The sequence below is a fragment of the Taurulus bubalis genome (genome assembly GCF_910589615.1).
Source record: "Taurulus bubalis genome assembly, chromosome: 2".
In the NCBI taxonomy this organism is placed as follows: Eukaryota; Metazoa; Chordata; class Actinopteri; order Perciformes; family Cottidae; genus Taurulus; species Taurulus bubalis.
The window spans coordinates 39,565,644-39,592,251 of NC_136590.1; the positions used below are offsets into that span (position 1 = coordinate 39,565,644).

The 26,608-nt window shown below is 44.2% G+C and overlaps 1 protein-coding gene across 1 annotated transcript in view; it reads right to left on the reverse strand.

Moving 5' to 3' along the window:
* Positions 1–26,608, reverse strand: part of lhfpl7 (LHFPL tetraspan subfamily member 7) — a gene marked incomplete at both ends in the record, with an annotated part of 84,536 nt that overhangs the window by 48,440 nt on the left and 9,488 nt on the right. Inside the window, one exon of the mRNA XM_079237685.1 lies at positions 12,481–12,619. Within this exon, the coding sequence (XP_079093811.1) occupies positions 12,481–12,619 (139 nt within the window). The remainder of the gene's footprint in view (positions 1–12,480; positions 12,620–26,608) is intronic.

Consider the following 26,608-nt stretch of genomic DNA (forward strand, 5'->3'; position numbering starts at 1 on the left):
AATTCTGCTGTACTGTTCAACATGGGTCTTGTTTTGCTGGGTTTTGGTCATCGTATTGGTTTTGATGACACTGTACTCAACAAAGTCATCACTGAAATCTGGGGAAAAGTTGCAACGACAAAGTGTAAGTCTTTGGTTGAAAAGTCTTTTTTGTCAGGTGACGGATGAGGAAATTCCAGTTTGCTCACAATGTAAACTTTCCTTCAAAGAAATGTATGCTTAAATAATTAAAATCATATCAATAAGGTATCGATAGGATCATACTTCAACCTGCAACCAGCTCAGTTGCTGACTTGGTTAAAACTGAAAAACAAATCTAAGAAACACAGTCAAGCATGTGGGCTGATCTGTACTTACTTTGTGGTGTTTTACTAACCATGTTATCACTGATGCGTCATGTTTCAGATGATGTAACTGTTCCTCCGGGCTGTGTCATTTGTCCGCCCTCTGAATCAGCACACAGGCGCTATCTTCTCTCGCCCAAAGCCATTATTGGGTTAGCGGCTGCTCTGAGCTCACATGAGGACAACAAGACAGCGTACAGACCAGTGTCACCTCTGGATAAAGGCGCCCAGGGATGAACAAATAACATGAAGCCTCGCTCTCAATAGTGAACTGGTGTCCCTTTCTCTCCATTACACATTTGGGTTGTTTCTGTATTATTTACAAGGGGCTAAATTCGACATGCAGAGCACTAATATAGCAGAAAACAACTATTTTCTCTGTACAGACATAGTGAACCAACGTCTACCTGAGCACACGGTAGTCGTCACAAACGCGCCCGACCTGGAAGTACATCAGAAGTGCCATCTCTCTGCACCTACCTCAGCTATCCGTCTGACGATGATAAACCTCTATCAGATATTGGGACCAACAATTCCTTTTCCTGCTCATTGTTTTCAGTCTGATTGGCTACTGAGATGCGACAATGGAGGTGCTGAGAGAAGTAGTTTTTTAAGAGCTAATGTTAAACCCTCCAAAAAACTAAATCATCACCAGACGATAGCCACTGGGTTTCCAGAGAGAACAGTTTTCGTAATCATTTAACATACACTTTCGTTTTTTCCATATGTTTGGCTAACCTGGTGGTTTGTTTATAAGCTGCATGATCGCCTGACGAGGTCGAGCTTCGTGCTCCATCTGACTTCAATGTAGCGAGAGAGCGAAACCAAATTTGGCCAAAACCACGAAAACAATACCCACGTTCTAATAGATGAGAATTACCCTCTAAGATTCAATCAGTATGGATTGATGTGGCAGCAATCGGCCCCTAGGACCTTGCAGAGAGGTTTGTTTAGCAGATCATTTCCACAAAAGTGGCATTTCGTGGACATTCAGTAACCCTCAGGTTTCCCAGTGACAACTGAGCCCGCGTCCGGCACAGAAACTAGATAATTAAACAGACAATGAAGGGTGTGGTTGAGCAATGCACCTGTCAGGGTTATCCCATTTTATTCATGCTTCGCTTCCTGCCCGACAGACTCTGGCCTGACCCCGCAGTCACACGGTGAAAGACGCGCAATGAACAAGAGGTCCGGTGGGGGAGACGGGGCTTTAATCTGTTCGGTCCCAGACTGGCGGTTCGCCCCATTCGTCTTCCTCCCCCGTCTGTCTGCTCCTGTGAGGTGCCCTCTTTAAACTGTAATCAGAGAGAGGCGAGCAAGTCTCTCTCTCTCTCTCTCTCTCTCTCTCTCTCTCTCTCTCTCTCTCTTTCTCTCTCTCGTGTGTAAACTTGTTTGCTGTAACGGATTATATCACAAGCCTGACAGCATCCATCCCATCAGCAGGCCAATCAACGTGAGCCACCCAACGCACATAGGACATATCGATTAAGAGGGAGCTGTGTGTGTGTGTGTGTGTGTGTGTGTGTGTGTGTGTGTGTGTGTGTGTGTGTGTGTGTGTGTGTGTGTGTGTGTGTTTGTGTGTGTTTTACACCGTTGCACAAACCCAATTATGTTCCATAAAAGGCCACTTATTAAGAAAGCGAACAAATTTCCTGAGCTTACTTGAACTGAAAGCTTGAGAGGTTATCTGCAAGGGGAGGAGGACAAATTAATAGAAACCTGTGAGCTAGCCAGTGGGGTGCAACAGAGAGACTCACGTGCACTATCATGCATCATGTCAAGCTATGAAGAATCTGTGATAATCCTGTGAAATCCTCACATGTGAGACACAATTTACACATGTATACATTTTGCAGCTACCACCAAAAAGGTAAAGCTATCTCCCCTCTACTCAATCAGTTTAACTAGTCCTAATATATGACTTGCTTCATAATCCATACCGCAGGCCGCATGTCAGTTTCATAGAAGTAAAACATCTTCACACACCTAGAGCTACAGATCGATGCCATGGGACAAGTGGATCAGCGGCTGAAAACATGAGGACAGATTTCATTACGGAAATGATCGATGAAATCAATAGAATGTGTGTGTGTGAGTGCGTGTGCGTGTGCGTGTGTGTATGTGCAGAGTGTGGTCTCTCACAGAATACTGATCCTAGCGCTATCTCCATGTTGAAATATGATCGCTGCTTACAAATAAGCTCTGAGGGCGATGCACAAATCATATCCTCTTCCAGAGATACACATCTGCGAGGCCAGTGTGTATGTTTGTTTGTGTGTGTGTGTGATATATAAGACAGACAAAGAGCGAACATTGCATGTGTATGTGTGTCACCCATATGTCTACCTGCCTTTTTGTGTGAGCAAGAAGGCAGGTAGACAGAGTGTGTGTTTGATTTAAGGAGGCACTGTGCCCAACTGTATGTAGGGCCCGGAGGGGCCGAGACCGGAATGTGAAGTCCTCTCTCTCTCTCTCTACCTTTAGGCATGGGAATGTGTGTGTGTGAGTGTGTGTGTGTGTGTGTGTCACGGGAGGGTAGCATGCACCTGTGGCTACCATCTTTTACGCAAAGATGGAGAGGTATGTTAGAAACGGACTGCATGACTCAAAGGAGCGCCTCATCGAAACACACACACACTCCGGCTTCAGCCGGCGTCTTTAATCTCAGTGGGTGCCAGCCATCTTTCATTGGAGGAGTATATTGTAGCGTGTAGTCTGAGTGGAGAGACAGACGGGCATGTGAAAGCAGCTGCGTGTTTTCGGCACACCACATCAGCTCCACAGCAGAGAAGGAGGGGTTGCATCGCACGCTCCTTTCTCACTGAGCGAACATGTGACACATGAATTAGAAGCTGGGTAGGTCGTTTTCGGAAATTCTGTGATATGCGGAGCAATAAAGGTTGAAGTGCGGTTTATTTGCAGGTTCAGATGACGCGTGCATCAGGCCTAGCTTCGTTGTGGTAAGTAGTATCGACGCACAGCGACATCAGCATGCAGCACTACAGCCGTAAACTAACACACGTCCATTAAGTGTAAAAGCATTTTACTCTTGAGACAAGAGATTTCCTGTCAGGCCTGTCTTCGTCTTGCTCTTCAGAAAAGCTGACGAGCTCGACGCGCAACAGAGTATCGTATAAACATTGATATACGTGGTGTAAAATAGATTTCCACACGTCTTGAATTTTTGAATGACAGGACGATGGACTTGTTCTGCGTTTGCCGCGGCCCACTCTGTTCCGACATCCTCACTGGATCTGCCCCATGCGTGCTCTGCTCCCATCCAGCTGACTCTGAATATACGGTCCGTCCCCAGCCGGCGCGCCGCTACTGATGTCCTTCTGGGAGAAAATATTCCCTCTACTGCTCTCTCGCTGCCTTTGTTGCAGACACTTGAAAGCACGAAATAAGTTCTGAATAACAGTTCATTCAGTCCATTTTTTTATCAGCATTGTACACAGAACTCGTTGCATTTAAGTTGTGATTTCTTTCACTTCAGCTGCAGATTTTTGGGGGGGTTTCTCACTTTCCTGTCACTTATTATCATATATTTAAAGCAATAGTCCCACATTTTTTGGAAGAGCACATATTTTCTTTCTTGCTGCAGATTTATTTTCAGCTTTATGCAAAGCTAAGCTAACCTGCTGCTGGATGCAGATATGAGAGCGGGGTATCAATATTCTCTGCAAGGAAGCGAAAAAGCACATTTCCCAAATGTCATTAATATTGAGAAGACGTTTTGACTTTGTTTTCTCGTTGCTTCACTGCTTAGGGCGAATCAAAGGGCGACTGCTGCTGGAACCGTTCAAATGTCTTGACTAAGCTTCTACACAGCTGTGAATGTCAATGTTGCAAAACAGGCTGGACTTTGAGCTGAACTCCTGGAGTTCTTTAAAAGTACAAGGACAAGTACGTTGTAGTGACACACAGCTCACATACATGTACACACCCACTCAGATCCAGCATTTTTAATTCACTTAGCAGAGCTAACATATTAATTTTCCACATGCAAATGAAACCGTCATAAACACGAGCGAAGCAATAGCAATAGAGCAGCATTGCATAATCAATCATGATGCGTGTGTGTCACGGGAACCGGCGCTCTCGGCCCTTCATATTGCCGACAAAAACTAATTCCCGACAACACAGATGGCACAAACAAAAACACGACAACGCGGCGCGAGCTCTCACTCATCACGGTGCACTCAAGAAAAGCCTCTGAGCAGAGGATCAATCACTGCATGAGAGGCAAGAGGATAAAACGACATACGAGAAATGAGACTGAAAGGAGAGCATGTAAACGTGCACACACACACACACACACACACACTTGGATGTGTGTGTTTACAGCTGAGGGCCCAGTGTGGAGGAATGAAGCAGCTGCATTCCAACAGCCACAGACACAACAGTGAGTCATCCTGGCGATTGTTCACATCAAACAGGCAGTAGTGGGAATTCCTAGGAGACAAACACACACACACACACACACACACACTTACTGGGACCAAAACTAAGCCAGTCTGCTATCGTGACTGTAACCAGCGACCATCGAGATTGGATCCAGTAAAAGACAGGTCGATCCTCCAGAGTTATTTATTGTATCTAGAGCAGACATGAGACTGTCTCCAGTTCCCAGTTCAAACTCCAGCGAGGGGCGATTAAAGGAAAGCAATAGGGATTATTACAGAGAGACACCAGCACATCGATAGAAAATAGATTCTCCTTAATTTCCCGGACTCAACTGTTTACAATCATTACACAAAGATATTTCTGAATTAGATATTGATGTTTAAACTCACAGGTTTCCCATAAAACAGCAGCTATTGGCTTCTGCAGCAGAGTAAGAAAAAACAGCCCTTAAGTGCAGGATCTGGCTTCAACCTCATCATCTCTGCTGTGAGTCGCAAAATGGAAAGAAAAAAAAAAGATGAAAAAAAAAGAAGCAAAGAGGCCTTCGGAGGTGGAGAACTCATGTAATATGCATAGCCACTAGTTCTTTGAGTGTGTTCGAGCGTGGGTGTGTATGTGTGTGTTTGCCAGGCAGGCTTTCATGGCAGGATGACGGAGGAGCAGCGAGAGCAAAGGGACAGGAGAGGAATAAGAAACAGCCGAGCACGTTTTTTTTGTTTTTTTTTGGACCCTGCGACGTTTCTTCTCCATCTGACAGAAGTGAGAGGACCGAGTCGGTCCACCAGAACACGTATGATAACGTTCATCTTCCCCCTCTCCTCTGTCAGCTTGTCATTTGTTGCCTGCTACCGTGACATAACTCAGGGAGGCGTAACCACATGCTTGGATGGTTTCGCTACGTGTGTGTGTGTGTGAAGTAGCAGAGATAATCAAAGCGTTTTCATACCGACGATAGGGAAAGTTGATTGATATTGTAACGAGCATTAATATCAGAGGTAAAAATGACTTAAAGGTGCAGCGTGCAGAGTGTGGCAGCATCTATCGGCGAGGTTGCAGATTGCAACCAACTGAAACTTCTCCCGAGTGCCAAGCTTATAGGAGAACTACGGAGCCAGTGTTTTGGTTTGTCCTTTCTGGGCTACTGTAGAAGCATGTCTGCCTATAGATGCCTCCAGGAGCTACACGCTGGCCCTTTAAACATGCTGGTATTCTTGCCTCTACACATTTGATGAGGAAGAAATTATCAAAGCACATGCACCCTTTCAGAAGGCAGAATCAGAGATAGATAGAAAGAAAAAAAACAGCTGATCTATAACAGAGCTCTTCAGAAAATGAAGTTCAGTCTTAATTACAGTCCGACTATAATTGACCGGTGGACCAATTACTGTGTGTGGGGGGGGGCACAGAGCCGAGTGCAGCCGCGCTCATAATTACAGCAGACATCAGATTTGACCAATGAGCTCTGCATTAACAAACACACAATCAAACGCAGGCTCTGATTCATACGCATACATTAGGCCTGGTTTATCCATTTGCAATGATGATAAATGCTGTAATACAGCAGGGGAAAGTATTAATGAATGAAGCAAACACGTTGCATATTTGTGAACGTTTTGTCACGTGGCCGTGTAGCAACTCCAGGAAATATTAATGATTTCTGTGTAAATCTGGTCCAGTCCTGTTTAATTTATGGGATTTATTAAGCAAAAATTAAAGAACATTCAGATTGTGTGTGTGTGTGTGTGTGTGTGTGTGTGTGTGTGTGTGTGTGTGTGTGTGTGTGTGTGTGTGTGTGTGTGTGTGTGTGACCAATCACATCACTGTCAACAGCGAGACCAAAATGCCGCCCTGATTATACAAAAAGTGACACACGCACAAACACCGTGACGACGCGACGCACGTCTATGATTAATGTGTAGTCGGCGCGTTGTGAGTCACAGGTGAAGAGGTCACAGTGTCAGCATCACGCTGCATCTAAACTGGGTCACATTCTGTCAGCGCGCCAACAAACGGAGGCCGCATCGACCGCTCTCTCGTTCCTTTGAGTTCTCCCTCGAGCCGGGCCGACTCGTGATGAAACGGAATGAAACATCAGTGATCGAACAGAAAACAGCCCAAAAGAGGTAAAGACAAGTGCGTATATAAGGGATTCTCTCAGCGAGGGGAGAGGAGACGACAGGATGAAAGAGAGAATTGGATGGAGGAGTGAGTGACAGGCCGGATAAATGAGCGTACGCACACACACACATTCAGACACACAGCATTTTAAATGAGAGGGAAGTAGCCTGGAGGACGGAGCAGAAAGCTTCGGAACAGAAATGAAAGACCCCCAAAAAGATCGGCTGGCGAGGAATCCTGACCTGAAGTTGCTCCCATCACACACAGAGAGAGAGAGAGCTGTGGAGAACTGGACAGGACCGGCTACATCTTATGCCTGGAGGCAGCTGGGAGGAGTTCAAAGATGGCAGAGGGAATCAAACAATGCTTCAGTGGCGTCCGCGCTCTCAGAAAAGTTCTCTCACTATGTCTGAGACTTTCTGTCAGAGGAACGCTTGGGAAGCGGCATGAGCGACGGTCCAATCACAGGGAAAAAACACTCTGCTAATAGAGTCTGCCGCTCTAATGCAGCCTGATATGGGAAATGTATTCATCTGTATCGGAGAGGTGATTGACAGCTGGCGCGGGTACCATATGGGCTCCAGCGGCGGCGGCGGCACTGAAATAACACAGCAGGTGCTTTGATCAAAGCAACTTCCTATTTTCATCGGCGTGCGTTCCGAGGACATCTGCGGAGCAGCTTTGCCCAAGGGAACGCTGACACAGCAGGCCGGGCTTCCTCGGCATCAGCACAATGCAACTGGATGCGAGAGTGTGAGTGTGAGTGTGTGTGTGTGTGTGTGTGTGTGTGTGTGTGAGGGAAACAAACAGGAACTCCACACTTGTGCGCTCCCGAGCAGCCAGGCTCGGGGTAAAAAACAGCGAAGGGCTCCTTCTGATGGAGATGCAGATGAGGAGGCACAGTTCCATAGCTGTTGTAAAGGGGGGGGGACGCTTCAAAGGGAAATGTTCACCGGGTACAGCGGGGGTTGGATGGAGTTGAGCTGTAAATTAGAAAAGCTTTTTTTGGGCCAAAACTTGGTTCACTGAACGAATGACGAGATTCCCCCACAGAGTCGTTCTCATTCCTCCTGCTGAGACGACAAAATGCCTTCCGTCAGAGCCAGCAGCGGCGACGGGGTCGCGGTTTTGATTGAAATACATTCCTGTGGATGAATCAAAGGACGTCAGAGAATAATGTAGCTGTTACTGATATTGTTGTACAACAAGAGGCTGGTTTCCCATGCGCCCATGAGCAACTAAACCTGCCTCTCCACACATCAAACATGGGGGTTGAGTACTCACAAGGGCTTCGAAATGAAAGCCACATTTTTACCACTTAAAATAGTTTTTTGGGACAAGTCAATATTTTTTAAACTAAACTAACTGAATAGTTTTCTATGTTTAGCCTCTAACAAGACTAAGGGTCTACAGCGATTGCTGGCGGCTCTGTGAGGCTGTACTTGGCCACAGATGTGCTTTGAGCTAAATAATTAATGTCAGCACGCTAACATGCTCACAGTGAATATGCTGATGTCAAGCAGGCAGAATGTTTACCATGTTCCCCATCTTATATTATTCCTAATTAAATGTGAGCATGCTGACATTTGCATCCTGAGGGAGACATGAATGTCTGTAGCAAGTTTCAATCAATCTATCCAATAATTGTTGAGATATTTCAGTCCGGACCAAAAACGTGGAGCAACCAACTGACCATTATTGAAATTGGAAAAGATGAGAAAAAAAATCTGGTTTCTGTAGGTGTGCACAGCTAAATACTTTGATGAGTTTGCATAGTTTTAAAGGATCAAAACATGTTTTCACATACGAAAACCAGTGATAACGTTTCCAAATGATGTGAGCAAAAATATATGCTGAAGTCTACATCAGAATCAGAATCAGAAACCGTTTATTTGCCAGGAATGTTTACACAAACGAGGAATTTTTCTAGGCGGAAGGTGCATACATTAGACATGAGACGTTAGACGAGACAAACAACAATCAACAATCAACGACAACAACAGTGCAATGATATTAAATCAAGTATAAGGTAAAGTGCTCAGATAAACAGATAACGTTAATGTAAGTGTATGTTAAAGTGACATGTGTGTTTAAGTTAAAGTGTATGTTAAGTGGCATGAGTGTCAAATCCTAAGGCTTTGTACATCACCACGATAAATCTACATTTACCAAATAAAGTTAGCTTTATTTTATTACTTCAGGACTTCACCTGTATATGATGGGGTAATCACCTAAAAATATGTTTTTTCAATTAACTTGTTGTGCTTCCAGTTTGGGAAATTGCTGATCGCTTCACTCGACGAGTGTGTTGTCTTGAGGTGAAGGGACTTCAATAGGATCATGTGATATGTTGAAAACATTTTGACTCTGCCGCACATGAAATACGTCTTAAATTACAGGGATCCCTCGTCACCACCCCTGTACAATTTGAGTTTACATACTGTTTGCTTGGAAAAACCTGTCACCAGAGAGCGCTGACAAATTCAGCACTCAAAGTAAAGCCAGATTCCACTTGCGGTTCACCAATTGTGCCGTTTCTCTCCTGTTATCTCTCCATGTAAGAATGAACAACCACAAGCATCACAAAGATCTCCGACTGCACAGGTAAGGGAAGAAAAAAATACACTGTGGTTTATATTTCTTTTAAGAGCAGAAAACCACCGCTTCAGGCGTATCCCTTTCAAGTCCTCCACCCGAGTAACTCCCAAAGCGCCATTTTCACAGGAAAACATTTTCTTTTTTTAACTGGAATACTACTCACTTGCGGCCATATCGACAAAAAGAGAAAAACAACATCAACGCAGCTGTGTTTGTATGCAAGCACTTCCCATAAATTATCTTTATATGTTAATATGGCAATAACCCTGCAGGAAAAGCACTGAGATTAAGCTTGTATGTGCAGCGAGTGCTTGTACACTCAGCCGAGTGTGACATGTCTCCAGCTCTGAACAGATAACCGCACCGCGAGAGTCTGGCTGAGCGTCGTGCCGCGAAGGAAACCTCACCGCGGCGTTCAGCTGCAGACCTGGAACCTGAGCTCTGGTCCGAATGAAAACAAAACGTTCAGTTTGTGTGTCATTCACGTGCATTGAATCAGTAACGCTCGTATTTATTTCCCTTCCCTGTAAAGTGTGTGAATTCATATGTGAACATCTGTCTGTTCATCCTCTCCACCCACACACACACACACATTGCCCGACCAAAGAGCCGTCCAATCCAATGGATCCTGACCACTAAGAAGAACAGGCTGATGAAATATGCATGACAGGAGGAAAAGCTCCCCGCCTCAGCACACAGAAATGTTCTGCCTCCCTCTCTTTCTCTCTCTCTGAGCATAAAACATTGATAGCGCAGCAGCTGAACCGCTGGATGGAGCGCTGAGCTGACCCAGTGGAGGGTTAGCAAGTTCACATCTAATTCTGGACTTCGCCCACGGGACCGAGGCCGAGAAAGGAAAAGGCCGAGGCGGTTTTACCAAGGAAAACACAAAAAGGTTTTTCCTCGTTCAAACCAGCCCTCGGCTGAGTGTGTGTGTGTGTACGCCGCGAGACATGACGCAATTGTGGATATGTAAGGTCATGCGCTTCTACTTCTTAGAGGACAGACAAATGTTCCTGGGTTGAGCCTTCTGCGTTTGTAGCTGTGTGGTAGCAGCAGTAACACAAAGATGTAGCAGATGCTGGAATGGAAACAGCAAGTGATGGAGGTGGACTGTTTAGAGGACATCTTTCACCAAGTAATTCAATTGTGGCATACAATTGTTTAAGTGCAACAGGCTCTAATAACATTATATATATATATATATATATATATATATATATATATATATATATATCCCCGTGAGGAATGAGGAAAGTGCAGAATTCTTTTGCTTTTGTATCTGAAATTCTTTTTCCCCTTTTCTTCAATCCTACCAGCTGACAACGTTCCTGTCCAAGCGGGTCTATTTGATGCTGCCCATCAAATAGACCCGGCCCTCCCTTGCTATCTGAGATTTCCTTGGTTTACACTTTTGATGTTCTGCAAAAGAAAAAAAAGAGCTTCTCAAAAACCCTGGTTCAAAGTGACTTAAACTCCAACCTTTACCATCGTCTTCACACATTTTAAACACGTCCCGAACCTTGAAAGAAGTCACGATCAGCAATATGTCCTCACTTTGGAGGAAATCTCTTTTGATTTTTGTCTTCATAATGACTTCCAGCCATCATAAGTAGAGTAACAAACCACACACACACACACACACACACACACACACACACACACACACACACAAACACACTGACATCTGCATTGGCTGTCAGCAGTACTGTAGTAAACATGTGGATCAAAACAGGCTTCTATCTACAGAGGGAAAGTTGACAAGCGTCTCGTCAGCAGCTCATTTCTCACACTCTGCGAGAAAAACACACACTTTCATATGCAACACTGATAAGATGCACGCCACAAAGAAAACCATTGTTCTTTATCTACCTGCTTCAGTTTACCAGCCTTCTTTGGTAGCACTCAGCACACACTCCTTCACACACACACACACACACACACACACACACTTGCATGCTGGGAAAACAAACACTCATCTGATCTGCCCTCAAGGCTTTGTGGGCTCTCTATGAAACCTCCGTCTATCTAGACAAGAGTCGACCTGGAAACGGAACAAAGGCCCGGCTCCTCGCTTCGCACTGTTGTTCTGCGAAGGTCTGCCGCTATGAAGACACGCGCAGACTCCTTTTCCTCCACCCGAAGCAACGTTGATCAGATTTCGAGGTCCGGCGGACAGAGAAGTATTAGAGTTATGGCCGCGAGCAATAAGCGCCACTTTTAACACCCCATTAAACGTGTGGAAAGTCCCAGTTGTGTCTGTAAAGATTTAACCTGCCCAATGAATTCCGCCTCTAATTCCGCTTCATTAACTGCCACATGCAGATATTTAAATCAGCTGCTCAGTATTCTCAAGGATGGAGGCCAGGCAACTGCTGTTGAAATAACAATTCGGGACTGAGGAAGTGCTAGAAGAGCTTTGTAACAAAATATGTTGCTGTAAGTTAAGCGCACAGGAATCCTATCCGCTCACATAATTACAGAAAAGAATAACTGTCTGTGCCAACATGCTATTAAAAATGGCTCGCTGCACAAAGCAAGCGTGTGAAGGCTGGTACTGAGCGGTGCTCCGTTGAGGGCTTTTGAAGCCGCCGCGCTCTGTTTACGAGACGACCGCTTCTGTTTGAGTGAGAGCGGCGGCCTGATAAGTCACACGCGACCCTGAACCAATGACCTGTGTTAAGGAGGCATAATTGTCTTTTTAACAGCGGGCTCTAAATCTATCCTCGGCCTTCCCTTCGCTGGTTCACCTCGTACGAGTGCTATGCAGACACTGGTTGCCTAGCAGCAGCTGTCCTCGAGTTGTTTCTTTTCTTTGTTGGTTTCTTTTGACTGACTGACGGGCAACAAAGTGAGCTGTTTTCTCTTTTTCTTTTTCTTTGAGTGCTAGACAGCAATATCAGCGTTTGTTTCAGAGGTGAACGACGGGGTGTCATTTTTGATATTTGTGAGAAGCCTCTCTGTTTGGATCTGGTATGAGTTTGTCTGTGTGCGCATTCACATCGGCACCGACCTGAAGCCATCTGCATGTATCCAGCCAGGGTGCAGATCCTCCTCTCACATCCTCCGCTGGGCAGGAAGATGGTGATGATGGCCAACAGGGAGCTGACGGCCAGCAGGGCGCAGCCTCCCGAGCAGAGCACCGCGCTGGTCTGAGGAACACAAACACAGAACAGTTTCCTTTCAGTTCATTTACAGACAGTCAGCGACAGTTTCACCCATTCACGACAGGGAGCACGTTCTTCTTCTGCAGACAGTCGCTTGGATAAACGTTCAAGTCTGTGTTTCTGGCCCCGTCACATTGTGCATTCTCTCAAACAGGTTAATGGCTCTCTCAGCTGGAAAGCATCCCTTAATGGCCAAACAACAGGGCACTGTCCATATTTAGTACATCTTTGCTAAATCGCACACTCACACACACGCATGCTGCAAGCGAGAGGAGCAAAACAGGGGCAGAAAGCAATCACACTCAAACGACAGATTCATTCAAAATTTCTCTGATGAGCTGTACAAGCAGCCAGCATTTGTCATCCTCCGGCTGTGAGGAAGTTGTTTGTACAATGAGCTGAACTGGCCTCCTGCTCTGCTCTTAAAGAGAGACTCCTGGAAAGAGCGCATTCCTGGACGACTGGCAGCTTCAAGTTTAAAGCACTGAGGGAGTATGTGTGTGTGTGTGTGTGTGTGTGTGTGTGTGTGTGTGTGTGTGTGCAGTGTGTGTGTGCGTGTGTGTGCGTGTTTCCCATAACCTGCGTGTCTTCGTGATGCCGCTTGATCTGCATAACCTCCCAAACTGACTCTACAAACTTCAAATAGCGCCGCCACACATCCTCCTCGACGCTTTTTAAACACGCGTCTTGGACAAGTGCAGCCTGCTAACGTAGTCGTGAAAGAACACAGCGGCATACTAATGATTAGCATGCAGGCGGGGGCCGATTGGAGAGACATGTCTAACATGCACGAGGGAATTACAGCCCCCCAAAACACGTGTCATTATGCATGTCCCTGACGTGACGGACGTGAATGGAGAAAGGATGAAAGCAGAGTGATTTCCACGCCTGACAGACGATTTAATTAGCTTGTTCCGGGTGTTTGGCAGAGAGGGGAGCAGGGAAATATTGAAGTGCTATGATGTCGGTGGAAATGATGATGATTATTCTTTTGACCTTTACCCGTGCAGGTTTGTTGAACATGTTTTCTTCTTTCGTATCGCACCGCGGACATAAACAGTGCCTCTCTCTCTCTCTCTCTCTCTCCACTCTTTCACATCTGGGTTACAGATCAGCTCCTCAGGAACTGCTGGGAGCAAAGTGCCGCGCACAAGGGCACCTTGACCGTCGCCATCGAGCGGCGGGACAGCATGTGCGGAATAAGAACAAACTCCATCAGGAAGGTGGTTTTTTATTGCAAATCATTTTGAGAAAGATTAGAAGTTTAATTTGATTGAATTTATGATTCAAACGACATCATTATTCAGCACAGTGATCATTCTCTCAGTGCTCGGAGGAACCCGACTTTGGTGATCCAGTTCGGAATTTAATTATACTTTGCTTTATGACTGCGAACCTGCTAAACTAATGGCTTTGCCATCAACCTCAGATTTACGTAGTTGTTCATCTTTATTAGCAAGCTCACCCGTAGGACCTGAGGTGGACTTGATACATATAATGACGTTGATGTGAGTTATTAAGTATCAGTAAACACAAAAAGTATGATTGTTGCTTGATGTAGAGCGGTCCAAGAGAAACCTCACATTAATTATTTGTGTGATGTCACTGGTATCTTGCATTTCAAGGCTTGTGATTTACTATTTTTTTTTCTTCGCTGGACAAAAAATGGACAACACAGCCTTCATTCAAATATTTCCTGCAGCTACAGAAAATGTCCTAGTCATCTAAAACCTTCTCAAACAGCATTTGTGTCAGACACTAAGATAAATGGAATAGCTTATTACCACCATGCAACAGTCATAAGGAAAGAAATCCATATAATCATGAACAAAGCAGCGATAACAATTTCTCCAACCAAAGTAAAAAGAAATGCAACTGCAGCTACGGGGTTGAACAAAACCACTGACACATAGGCCTACATGTGCAGTTGGAAGGACCCGGAAGGTATGTTATATTCCCACCAGCAACAAGTTCCAGTTTAGTCTCATGGGAGATTCAAAGGCACTCTTTAAATGTAGGAAGTTTGCAAAAGAAAAACATCCATACAGAATAACTCCCTAACAATAAATTGTATGTATATCTATCTATGAGAAAATGACTCAAACATGAGTTTATGGTCTCAATCGCTATAATTTCAAGTATTCAATACAGCAGGATGCTCATTTAGTAAGCTATGGTCCCATTTAGAGTATAATAGACCATATTATTTAGGGCGTGGCTGCCTTGTGATTGACAGATCGCTACCACCGCAATCTCCAGTCTGGGACTTGTCTGTCTTTTTGTATTCCAACTTTAAACCCTTCACAGTGTGTTTTCAGTTCATGAAGTTCATTGTAACTGTGTTGATCGACAAATGTCTTATTCAGTACTTAGCTCCACCCTCTCTTGTCACTTTTGGTTGCAAGAAACCACTTCTGATTTGCAAGAGAGACATCTGTCTCTTTAGCTGCTAGCTTAAATGCTCTATCTTCGCTAGCTACTTGCTTACTTGTCGAACTGCTGTGGCATGAGGAGGTATAGTGTGCAGTGGCTTTTTAGTGCTCTTTTTAAGTGAAAAGGGTGTCCTCTGCGGCCAAAATGATGCTACGAGAGCACTGAGAGTGAACCGAAAGAGTTGAATTGCGGGCCGTAAACATTGAGCTAAAAGACGCTATCATGCTCCTTAGAGCTGAGAAGAACTGCAGATTTGGCTGTTAATTATTGTGGTTGAGCATGAGCGACCCCCGCATACAAGTAGTAATTTGATCCATTCCATTGTGTCTGTGCCGTTTTAATATACCATAACAGGGCGATGACAAGTAAAGACAAAACCATGTTGCCAATAAGAGCTCTTATCTCAGCTACCCCTGCCTCAGCTACTTGTTTTTCTTCGTTTGAACTCGGCAACTACAACAGGGCGGAGGAGACGCAGCGGCACACTTGAAGATGCAGAAAAGTCATTAACTTGGTGGGTCTTTGTTCTTTTCTCTCGCTCTCTCTCGCTCGCTCGCCGGAATGATATTCATGTATGCAGAGGAATGTCTCCTTTCTCTCCGTTGCTTGATCTTGGCGTGCCTCGTGGGCTCTCAGTGTGCAGCCTACCTCCCACCCTGCTGTTCTCGATTCACCACGACACATTAAAGGTGCATCAGGGGAGGAGAGGGGAGCGTGAGGGGGGAGGGGAGCCATGCCCAGGTACATAAGGCTCACTCACGAAACAATAAAAGACGCGTTATGATGTCGTAGTCAGCTAAATTAAGTCCGACAGTGATGATTTGCATATAGATGCCTGAGCGTTTGGGAGGAAAATTAAAATGACAATGTTGTAAATGGCTGTAAATCTAAAGATTTCCATATGTGTGCGGATTTTTGTGTATTCTGTGCGTTTTACAGTCACTCAATTATCGGCAAGCACTAATAGATTCATACACATGACATTTTCTGTGTGCCATTTAAAAACAGCCCGAGAGACTAACAAAGGCCATCACGGCGCTACGCAGCTGTTTTTACAGAAAACAACCAATTATTGGTGTCCCAATTAATCAGCTCCCTGATGAAAGAAACTCATAATCATTACCACTTTTACTTACAGACGGTACAGAAAGATTTTGGAGGCCTTTTTCCTAGACTTCTGGCACTGAGTACAAGTTAATTTAGTAGAAAATGAGCTGCTAACAGCACTGGTCCTCTCAGTGATGCTTTCTAAATAGATTGTAATTGTGTGTTAATAACTGGTAAAGCCACTGCAACAGCTGGAGCCGAGGAGGAGAGACGGGGCTGGAAAATTGTGGAGGGGAGTGAAATAAAAGTTTGAATTTGGCAGAAGACAGAAGGCAGATTTGTCTTAATCTCTTTCTCTTTCCTGCGGTCTACAAACTTGATTTGGACATCACGTCCATAATCAATGCCGACAATACCTGGCAGATTGGACCCAGGAGCGCCAATTAATCCCACAATAATAGTAACCGGCCTGGAACATGCAAGTGATACAATGCAGATTAAAGTCAGGATTGATGGTGGAGATACACCAAACCCTGTACAACCGAAAGACGTAGCAGAACCTAAAGGGGTCTGATTCACATTAAACGACAATGCAGTGACACAATCGTGTTTCATAGTTGACTGTTGGATCGGAGGCCTGCTATGTTGCGGTAGACTGATCCCATTTAGCGTTAAGTTGAAGTTGAGTCATGGTTATGAAATCCAGATACGGCGAGCAGTCTGTGAAGTTGACAAGCCGTATCCATCAGTCAAACCTTTGGCCAGATCTCCTGCTCTTTATAGAAAACAATTGAATAGGATGCGTCACAACTTCACACATTCAAAGGATTTGGTGTATCTCCGCGTGAGTCAGATGTAAGACTACCTGACTCCATCATGAAGAAACTTTATTGGTTTCCCACAGTAAATGGCCCACATCCTAAGCCTGTTGGAGACCAATAACCGCATTGATACAAAAAAACCTCCATCCAGCTGCTTTGAGTAATAAAAGGACTCTGAAAAGGACTCTTTGATTTCCAATTACATTAAGGAAGTCGGGGATTACACAGTACGGGCCAATGAAATTTCATTGTCTCCTCAATTGGGGGTTACAAGCCGGAGATGGCAGGGCATGTCTCATTAAACGCACTTTTCCTTTCTAAGCCTGGACCGAATGGCTCAATGTTTCCGAGCGGGGTTGTAAAAAAATGGAAAGTTTCTGCCCCTCAGAATCCCTGGCCATTGACAGAAATCACTCCACCACTTTACAACCGAATGTCTCGCCTCTATGGAGGACAAGAGGCCGTCGAGTTTGTCACATTGCTCGGCGGTTCTCTCCCGTGCGTGTGCGTGCTTTAGTGTACGCAACGTAACGCTTGCAGGTATGCCGTCCTCTGTGAGCTCTCGCTGGCCCTCCCATCACTAATCAGCATTCGGCAGCGTGAGGGCCCAGCAGTCGCACTAAAGCATCCGCCCCTGTTCTGCCTCTAGAAGCCCATTAGCACCGCAACACGGCTTCCCAGAACATCTCTGAGCCGCCAGAGGTGTTTCTGCTCCATCCACCGCCTGTCCAGTCCGCTCTCTGTAAACCGCTTCCCTTCTCCTGTACTTTCTCTCTCCTTGTTCGTCCGGTGACGTCGTCATCCTTTGGAGGAATCCTGATAATCCTGCCAGAGCACTAATAGAAAAAAATCAAAAGGAGCCCCCTCCACCTCTAAAATGAATGCGCTGAATAATACATCCGTCTTCCTCATTGATCTTCACTGGGCGGAGACTGGTGGAGAGAGTGCAGTAAGTGTGTGTGTGTCTGTGTGTGACGGCCCTCTGAATGGCTGACGAAGCTGTGTGTACAGAGTGAATACGAGATGGAGAGGAGATGAGGGAGAGAGAAGGAAGCGGAGATTAATCACCTGACAAGTGGATGGAGTGTCCATTTGTGCCTCGGGGACAGGCTGCAGATAGGATGTGACATTCAGGAGCACTTAGGGGGACATGGAAGCGCTCAGCGTTCCCTCTCACACACACACACACACATGAAGTGTTAGCTCGGTGTTAGCATACAAACACATGTACGTTCATCAGGGAGATTCTGTTGCTGTAGATTGTACGGGCAAAAGGATGTGACACATTAGAAAGTCCCATACTGAGTATGATACCTAGATGTATTATTAGGCACAGGGGGAAAAAACACTTGTTGGTTAATGTGTGAACGCTGGGATGGTGTTAGTGTATGGGAAACAGTGATGCCTGGTAGCTAAAAATCTAAAGAGACGGCTTTACTTTCATGAACCATGTGCAGATGGCAGCCAAGTGCGTCCTGCACTTTAGATAATGTTATGACTAAATTTGCCTGATAATGCATTTAATATCACACGTTCATTAAAAGTATCCTCATACAACGATTCATATGATAGTTTACAAAAAGTTAAATTTTTCGTGCGTTTTCCTACAAAACATATGAACACGTCAATTTCTGCTCGTTTCATGTATATGATCTTTTCAAAATAAACTTCCATCTTCACAGGAAACTACTTAGTTAGGTTAAGAGAACAAAACTACTTTGTTAGTTTTAGAGAACTAAACTACTTTGTTCGGTTTAGAGATCAAAACTACTTCATTAGTTTTAAGAAAAGATCGTCGCCTGGGTTCAAATTACTATGAAAGTGCCGTTACTTAAGTACTCAAGTTACGGGACAAATAAATCAACATTGACTTCCTCATCACACTGATCCATACAATAACCATCTGCAGTTAAATTCAACCGTGCTGCTATGACTAAAATGGAAATGTAGCTAAAAAGCCGGCCTGTTTTTTTTGCATGTTGCTATTTTGTATTTCTAAAATGATTCATGAAGTTTCATTCAGTTAGATTGGACTGTTTTACATACAAAAAGAAAAAAGCAGTTGCCCCTTCTTCATATTGCTACATAAACACAGTCCTGGTAATGATGATCTACAAATAATTGTTTCATGTTGCTCACGACAGCCACACACATCTATGTGTTGTAAGTAAGAATGAGGAGCAACAGGCAACACTTTAACCAGACTCTTAAAACTCTGGTGTGTGCAGCCGATGGATGGGGAAGTGTGAGAGGACTGTCAGGAACACACAGCCCTGAGGGAGTTATTAGTTAAAGAGAGCAGGTTTATTTAATCTATGATTTTTCACGGAAATGTGCATAACGTTTAAATTATTTTCAATGTGTGCGGCTTCAACGCGCCTGTGAGGAATAAACCATTTAAAGACACAAGCACCGAGGTTTCTGCTTCCTTCAGACGGCTGTCACCCGAGTAAAGGAGAGGCATATAAACTGTTGAGAATCACTCACTTAATTTCTTTTCTCTCTTGTTGGCATCGTACGTCAGCTTGAAGAACAATGAATAACTGAATGTGGAACAATAGTTGAAAGACGAATGAATAAAGGGTTTCTGTGTGGTTTATATGGACGTACCTTCAGCAAATGAAGTGACCAAAACATCATGGAACAGCGGTTCACGAGCTGAGCTGTCGACCTGCTCCAGTTATTCTTTGAGATATGGTTCTGAGACACAACAATCTTATATCATTTTCTGCCAGAGGCCGGCCTCTGTAATTTGTTCTTCAGGAGCTGAAGAGAATCTCAAAGAGAGATGTTTTTCTAAACAGAAAAAAAGATGTCGTGGTGTGCTAGAAAAATACTCTTCACATGCTCTACTCACTTACCTTTAACGTGAGATCAGCTGACTAACACTAGCAGTCTTTGAATGGAAAATTATGCTTATTTCAGCCCTATTTCTTTTGTCATTTTAGCAATTTGTGGTCTCATTGTGGTGTCTCACGCGGATATATTTCAGGGGGTTTTGCCCACAGCAAAATCAAGAACAAGTGGCAAGTACATAAAAGTAATAAAACTCCTTGTCACATGTACAGAAAACGCAAGTATTCAACCATGTGTTTTCTTTGTCTCTGTTTCTACATGAGCTATGACCGACAGGCCTCATGGACGTCGATGTTAGCTTCCTCGCTCACTTGGTTAGCATTTGTTGCTCGTAGGCACATCTGTTAACTTGCCAACTGAAGTTGATGTTTCCTTCAGTCTTCTTAGCAGCGAAACTCTGACTGTGACTTTCTTAATCAGGAACACAAGGTCAAGTGCCAGCTATGATGCCATTGTGTAGAGGGAGCAGAATTTTCATCAAAGTAAGGACATTAAAATGAATTATTTAAAAATGTATGCTTGAATAATTGAACATGCACTGAGAGACCGATTTTTGCATTTTCAGCACATTTTCTCAAAAAGCCAAACTTTCTGCATTCATCTCACCACATGGGCTGATTTACTGCAGCTGTTTGGGATTCTATTACCTGGAATAGTTAGAATATTTTGTTGTTGCTGTCTTCACGGTACCTCCAACACAAGCTTCTGCTCAGTTTGAGCCGTGAATCGGGATATATAAATACACATACAGTATGTATATATAACGTTTGGTGCCGCCACTCCTTTATATTATCGATGTCAATATCTCCTCCCACAAGAAGAAACACAGCAATGCTAGAAAGAGTTCACACAGGACGCTCCCTGCTGCAAAGCAATGCTTTAAAGTGGTGTCCAGTCTTCGGTGTCATGTGAAATGAAAACACAGTGGGAATTTCTCGTACAGTCAGAGTGACGCTTTTACACACACACAGTGAGAGTTGAATAAACAGGGAGAAATGCCATATATGAGACCGTGCAGACCTGCATAATGCGCTTCACAAGGATGTTTGATTTGGATCTTAGTTCAGTGCAGGATGTTGGTTCACAGTCACCAGAGTCTGCACGAACCTCATTGCTGCTCTTACTCCAACTTCTGCCTCGTGGACTGCATTTTACCAACCAGACGTAGTGTGACCCCACTGTGAGTAACGTCTTCAAGGCTCGATTCAATTCATGTATGAAATCTGTGACAAACTGTAACAGATCACAAAATATTTAAAATAAAATCTATCCATCTACTCTCATTGAGTTTCACTGATACAGACCTGTCAACCAATCCCTGTAGGGCGTCAGTTCAGTCATGAAACACGATGTCATGCAGAGTAACAGGGTCGACCCTTCTGTTCGTGAGTTATCTTAGTTAGGAGCGGTCAGCAGATAAGAGCAATTGTGAATACAATGCTAGGTCTTGTAAGGGTCAGAATCCATCTTAAAAAGAGTATATTGCGTTCAGATGGTCAATAGCACTAATTAAGGTTGTGTTTAATTAAATAGCTCCAAAGTAATTGGCACAAAAAAATCCGGGACCAGGTAGTTCTATTCCTGGTGCTGGTTGGTTTTTGGGCGTTTGGGGAGATAGTGAAGCCACCATGTGGGAGTCAATGGGGGCTCAACAACCAGATAAATCTTTTAGCAGGTGAAATCCAGCCTTTCCCACAGCGCTTAGCTGGCCTGGTTCCAGTTTGTTCACAGCTGCCACCTGCTGCACCACCTGGAGACCAAGGGGGCGTCTGGCTCTGGGGTGATGAATGAACCAAAGTTATTGTTAATCAATAAGCCAAAGCTGCTCCACGACCTTATGCCATTATCGACTATTCACTGACTGTGTTCACACTAGCCACGTTTTCCATGAACTTGTGTTATGCACATTTTTAAAGTATCGCATTAGAAAAGCTGTTTGGAAACGGAGAAATTCAATATAAATAGCTTATTGTGTAAAAACTATTTTACACTCAATTGAGGTGCTTTCTTTCTTTTGTCGCCGCATAAAACTCAAGACTGATGCTGTCGCCGTCTTCTCGAACATTTCCTATAACGCGCATAAACATGTCTGTAGTAGCAACAACAAGTGCATGTGGACCAGTCAGATGACCAACAATTCATATTTGGAACAATTCAAATTACCCAAATGGAACAAATACCAGAAGACCTTTTCTCTATTTTTCTCTCGTAAATGGATCAGATGGCCAAGAGGACTTGTTTTGCTTCCAGTTGGCAAACACCACTTCTTTTACTAGCGGATTAAAGCGTAGTCGCATTGACTGCCAACTTCTAAGTACACTACTCTTTGCGTAGCCGAGGTCATTCACTTCAAACCAGTTGATGGAAATTAGCCTACTTTGTTGAAAGTTTGCTTACAATTAGCTTCACAATACCCAACAGTAGCCAGGGAAGCATTTTCATGCTCATATTCCAGTTACATGTGGGTCTGAATGATGACAGCCGATGACTCTTAATTTTCTGAGGACTATCTTTATAACTGCATTATTGTTAGCAGCCAGGTAATGCAGTTTTTACTCCTTCTCATTTTCCCCTTGAACACACTATAATTTCCCCATACGGCTCTTTAAAGTTAATACCGTCCATCAATAACAATAATTCAGTGGTAGGAGGGACATGCTGACACATTATATGTAATGAGCTGCTCATCCTTGATGTTCAAAGGTAAAAAAAATGGTTGCCGCCTAAATGTTTCCAACAAACCACCAAAAAGCCAAAACGAGACCACAGATTACTCCAGAGAGAAATTACTAGAGCTTTTGTCGCGTTAATGCCACTTCCATTGTGTTCTACGTTTTCAAAAAGACGTTTAGAAGAAGATTTATTTCTGTCTGTGGTTCGAAGTTGTATGAATATAAACTGCCTCGGGGTACCTGCCAGAGAACTTCAGTGAGTCTCCGGTCCCAGAACTGCTGGAGAAAGACATAAACCACAGCTCTAGTTTCACATAAGCTGCGGCGCAGGAAGAGGAAATAGATGCATGCTGGTATATCATCCCAACGGAGAATCCTCTCTATGAAACCCTCAGGTGGAGCAGCGCAGACAATGACTCATACAGAGAATGTTATGAAGGGCTATAGGACGCAGATAAAAGCTTCTATTTTAGGTGCATTGCTCTGAGAAAAATACCTCCTGCAGTCCCATTGATAAACACCCCGAGAAACACTGTGGAAAGTTAACAGACGAGTCAAGTCCCTCCTTGATCCACTGATGGTGATGATGACGACGAGGAGTTAATCAAGAATTGTATGGCGACTGATTAAGTGTCCATATGGCAGTGCTCACACACACACACACACACACACAGTGCAGAGATCAGAGCAGCATAGCTCACATGGCTGCACCTCTCAATACCAAGCCAACAGAGATTTTGTACGTAAGAGCTCCCATCGGCCTCGTCCTCACAACTACAGCATGACATCACAGTCATCCTACACCTGGGAGGTTTATTTCTCTCCTGCTTCTTTTATCTTCCTCTGCTGTCAATTAAATGTTAGTTGATGTCCTGCAGAGGAGGAGAAGAGATGGAGGCGGGTGTACAGGTTGAGGTGCAGGCAGGGGGAGAAAGGAAAAAAAACTGCATTTAACCAGAAACGTCTTAATACCGCCTCTCCTCTCTCCTTTCCATCTCACTCTTGTTCATAATAGATCACAAAAGCGGATCAGATCAGAAAGGGAGATCAAATAGCTGGTTTGAAATGTATGGGCTCCCTTACGGTCTGATTTAATGATGACATCCTCAGAGCCGGGTCAAATTTTTTATTCAACTCCTCGTGTTGGGGGCTGATGGGTAGTCAAAAGGGAGGAACCCCGGGCAGAGGTACTCCTTTCTCCTCTCTCTCAAAAGATGCTTTAATTGAATTATAGCGCAACTGATACGTTTGAGTCAGGCCTCCCTCTCCGCTCCCCCAAGAGTCTCTTCAAAAGACACCAGCCATGGAATTTGTCTTGTTTTGTCTCTTGGCTTTGAAAGCAGATGCTAATAAGAAATGGATGAATAGCATAATGTTAACATTTTAGATGAAGTGAATACATTCTGTGAAAAAAAAAGAGAGCAACTGTTAATCAGCACGTTTGCTCATTAGAAGAAAAAAACGTGTGTTTGGCATCCCAACAAACAGCAGAGCGTAATTGGTGCACAAAGAGGCCCAATCCAGAATTGATGTTTGATATTCTTTACATCAAAAAACCACAACCCTGCAGGAGAGAGAGAGAGAGAGAGAGAGAGAGAGAGAGAGAGAGAGAGAGAGATGAGAAGATGAAGATGAAGATACAGAAGGGAGGAGCCCTCTGCTATTTCAAAGGGAAAAATAAATAAATACTGTACCAGCTACCAGCCCACATACAGTATGATCCATGTGGAGACATCTTATCCGCCTCGTAGCTGACGCTCACTTAGTCCTGTTTACAGATGAACTAAATGTATGACTCGAGTCATGAGAATAAAAGGCATCAGTCCACCTACTCAAACTGCCTCCAACAAGCCGAACATCTCACTTGAAAGGCACATGGAAACTTTGACGTTTACATTGTGCACATTGTACAAAAATTATAACTCCCAGAAAGAAAGAAGATAAGTATATTTCCCAAAATGTCAAACTATTCCTTGAACGGTACTTTTTGAGAGACTTCAGTAAGTTTTCTTCTCGTCCAAATGTGTACGTGATAAGACTTTGCAGTGAGCTAATATTCTTCGATATAAATACTTCACAGCATACAGGAGAGTCTTCAGCTGCAGCCGGCTTATGATCGCCACTTCAAAGTGATGTACTTTGTACTTCTAAACCATTTAGAAGAACCTCATTATTGTTCCTCCCATATTCACTTGTTCTACCTAATTGTTTAAAGCAGTGGCGCACAACGTAAAACGCAATAACAGTCGCTACAATTCGACTCCACACATAAAATGAGGCATGTCCATGAGTGCAGGGTCTGTTGCACCAGTGCATGCTGGGAGGCACCACCTGCTTGCTGATGATGGTTTTGACTCTCTACTCATTTTGCCTTTGTTTTCAAAGAGAGCACTATTATTAAAGAAAATTAATCCAGAATTTAGAAAAAGAAAAAACGAATTATCTGGGTGAGAATTAACACGATTACTTTAACCTGGTAATTAGCTAAACGACATTTGTACAACAGGGCTGTCAGACATCCTTTACATACACGTATAGGTTTATTACGGTATGTAGATGTTGGGATTGATACCACATGTGGTTTCCACTTTAGATGAGTTGCAGTCTGGAAATTAGCCTGAAAATTGTGAGAAAATTATTTAAATTAGAAGAGAGCATCTTCTAAAGAGTGGCCTTCTTTCAACGATCCAGTTTGAACCGGATGACAATTCCCAGATGATTTGTGAGTTTCCAGATTAGCAGGACAAGAACAGATCTCCCCACTAGTGTGTGATGGCACATTTGAACAGGTACGGTGAAGTGAAGTGCGCCCACATGGCTCGGCCTCCTCCACCTGTAATGGAGATGTTTATAAGAGAGCGTGTGGGCTTCAGCAGAGGCCGTCCTCCAGCTCTCACACCCTCCAACACTCACACAGCCCAGCTTGCTCCTGCATTTATGCATGATCTGCACTACCGCCGGTCCCAAGTGCACATTTCATAATTCATGCCTACTGTACTGTAGCGACTCAAAAGCGCACTACAAAATCAGCCTCCCCCACTCTGCTGCAGTTCATCAGCGAGTCGGACTGCTCCGTGTTACACTCAGATTACAGTTAACTTCCTGACCCCCCACCCCGTGAAAAATGGGGCATTTGGGGGTACCATTTGCCAACGTTTCAAATCACCTCATGAATATCTCCAGAAACCTCGCCTTTACTGTTTTATCTCTCAAAGATGGAGCGCTGCGCTCTTCTTGCTGGTGAATAAATAAGTCAGGAATCTTCTTTTCCCCCCCACAAATCAAGAAGAAAGCAGATCTCCTCGGGGCTAATAAACAAAGTGTGTTACCAGGTCTGGATCGCAGTTGCATCAGTCTGATGAAGTATCAAAAGGAGCATCTGTGGCATGTTAAGCAGCCCAGCGGCCCCCATCGAGCATCGAGGTGAATGATGAACGAATGATGTAACCGGACAACAACATGCCGCTGAGCCCCGTCATCCAACGCCATGACAGTTCATCATTACACAGTGGGTCGCTAATTAGGATCGGTTTTGTAATTTCGCTGCCTTGACGCCTCACTGGGCCAACATTGATGAATGACTCGGGAGTTCAGCGTGTGTTCGAGCATTAATTATGCTTTCTGTAATGAGAATTCAACCTCGTAAACAATTATAAGAATCTAAAAGCATGATTCCATTCACAAAGAGCATCTTCAGAGCACAGGGAGTTGTGCAATCGTAATGGTCAGCAAATGAGCGTTTCTTTTTATTAAAGTCATTACTTACTGGCGCGCTAAAGGGAATAAACTCAGTCGTATTCTCCTGGCCTTGGAAGGGTTACTTACGATCACAAGCACAAACAGACGTACAATGGCGAATCTAGATTTTAAATCTGAGATGTTACACTGATGTACAAATTGACTTGCATCCAAATGACTGTATTAAACGTCTGCTTTTACCCGCGTGCTGCTGCGTTTGCCCGTATTCGTCTCTTCTTTTCGTTCAGCGCTCTCTGAGGAGCTGTGCATTAGCACAGCAGCAAAGTCTTCACAGTTGCAGAGCAGAAAATTAACTTTTTATCGCAGAATATTTTCTTCCCCCCCCCGCCTTAGCTGCTTTTAGTGAGAAAATAAGGGCGCTTGAATCAACTTGAAGGGCACTCGGA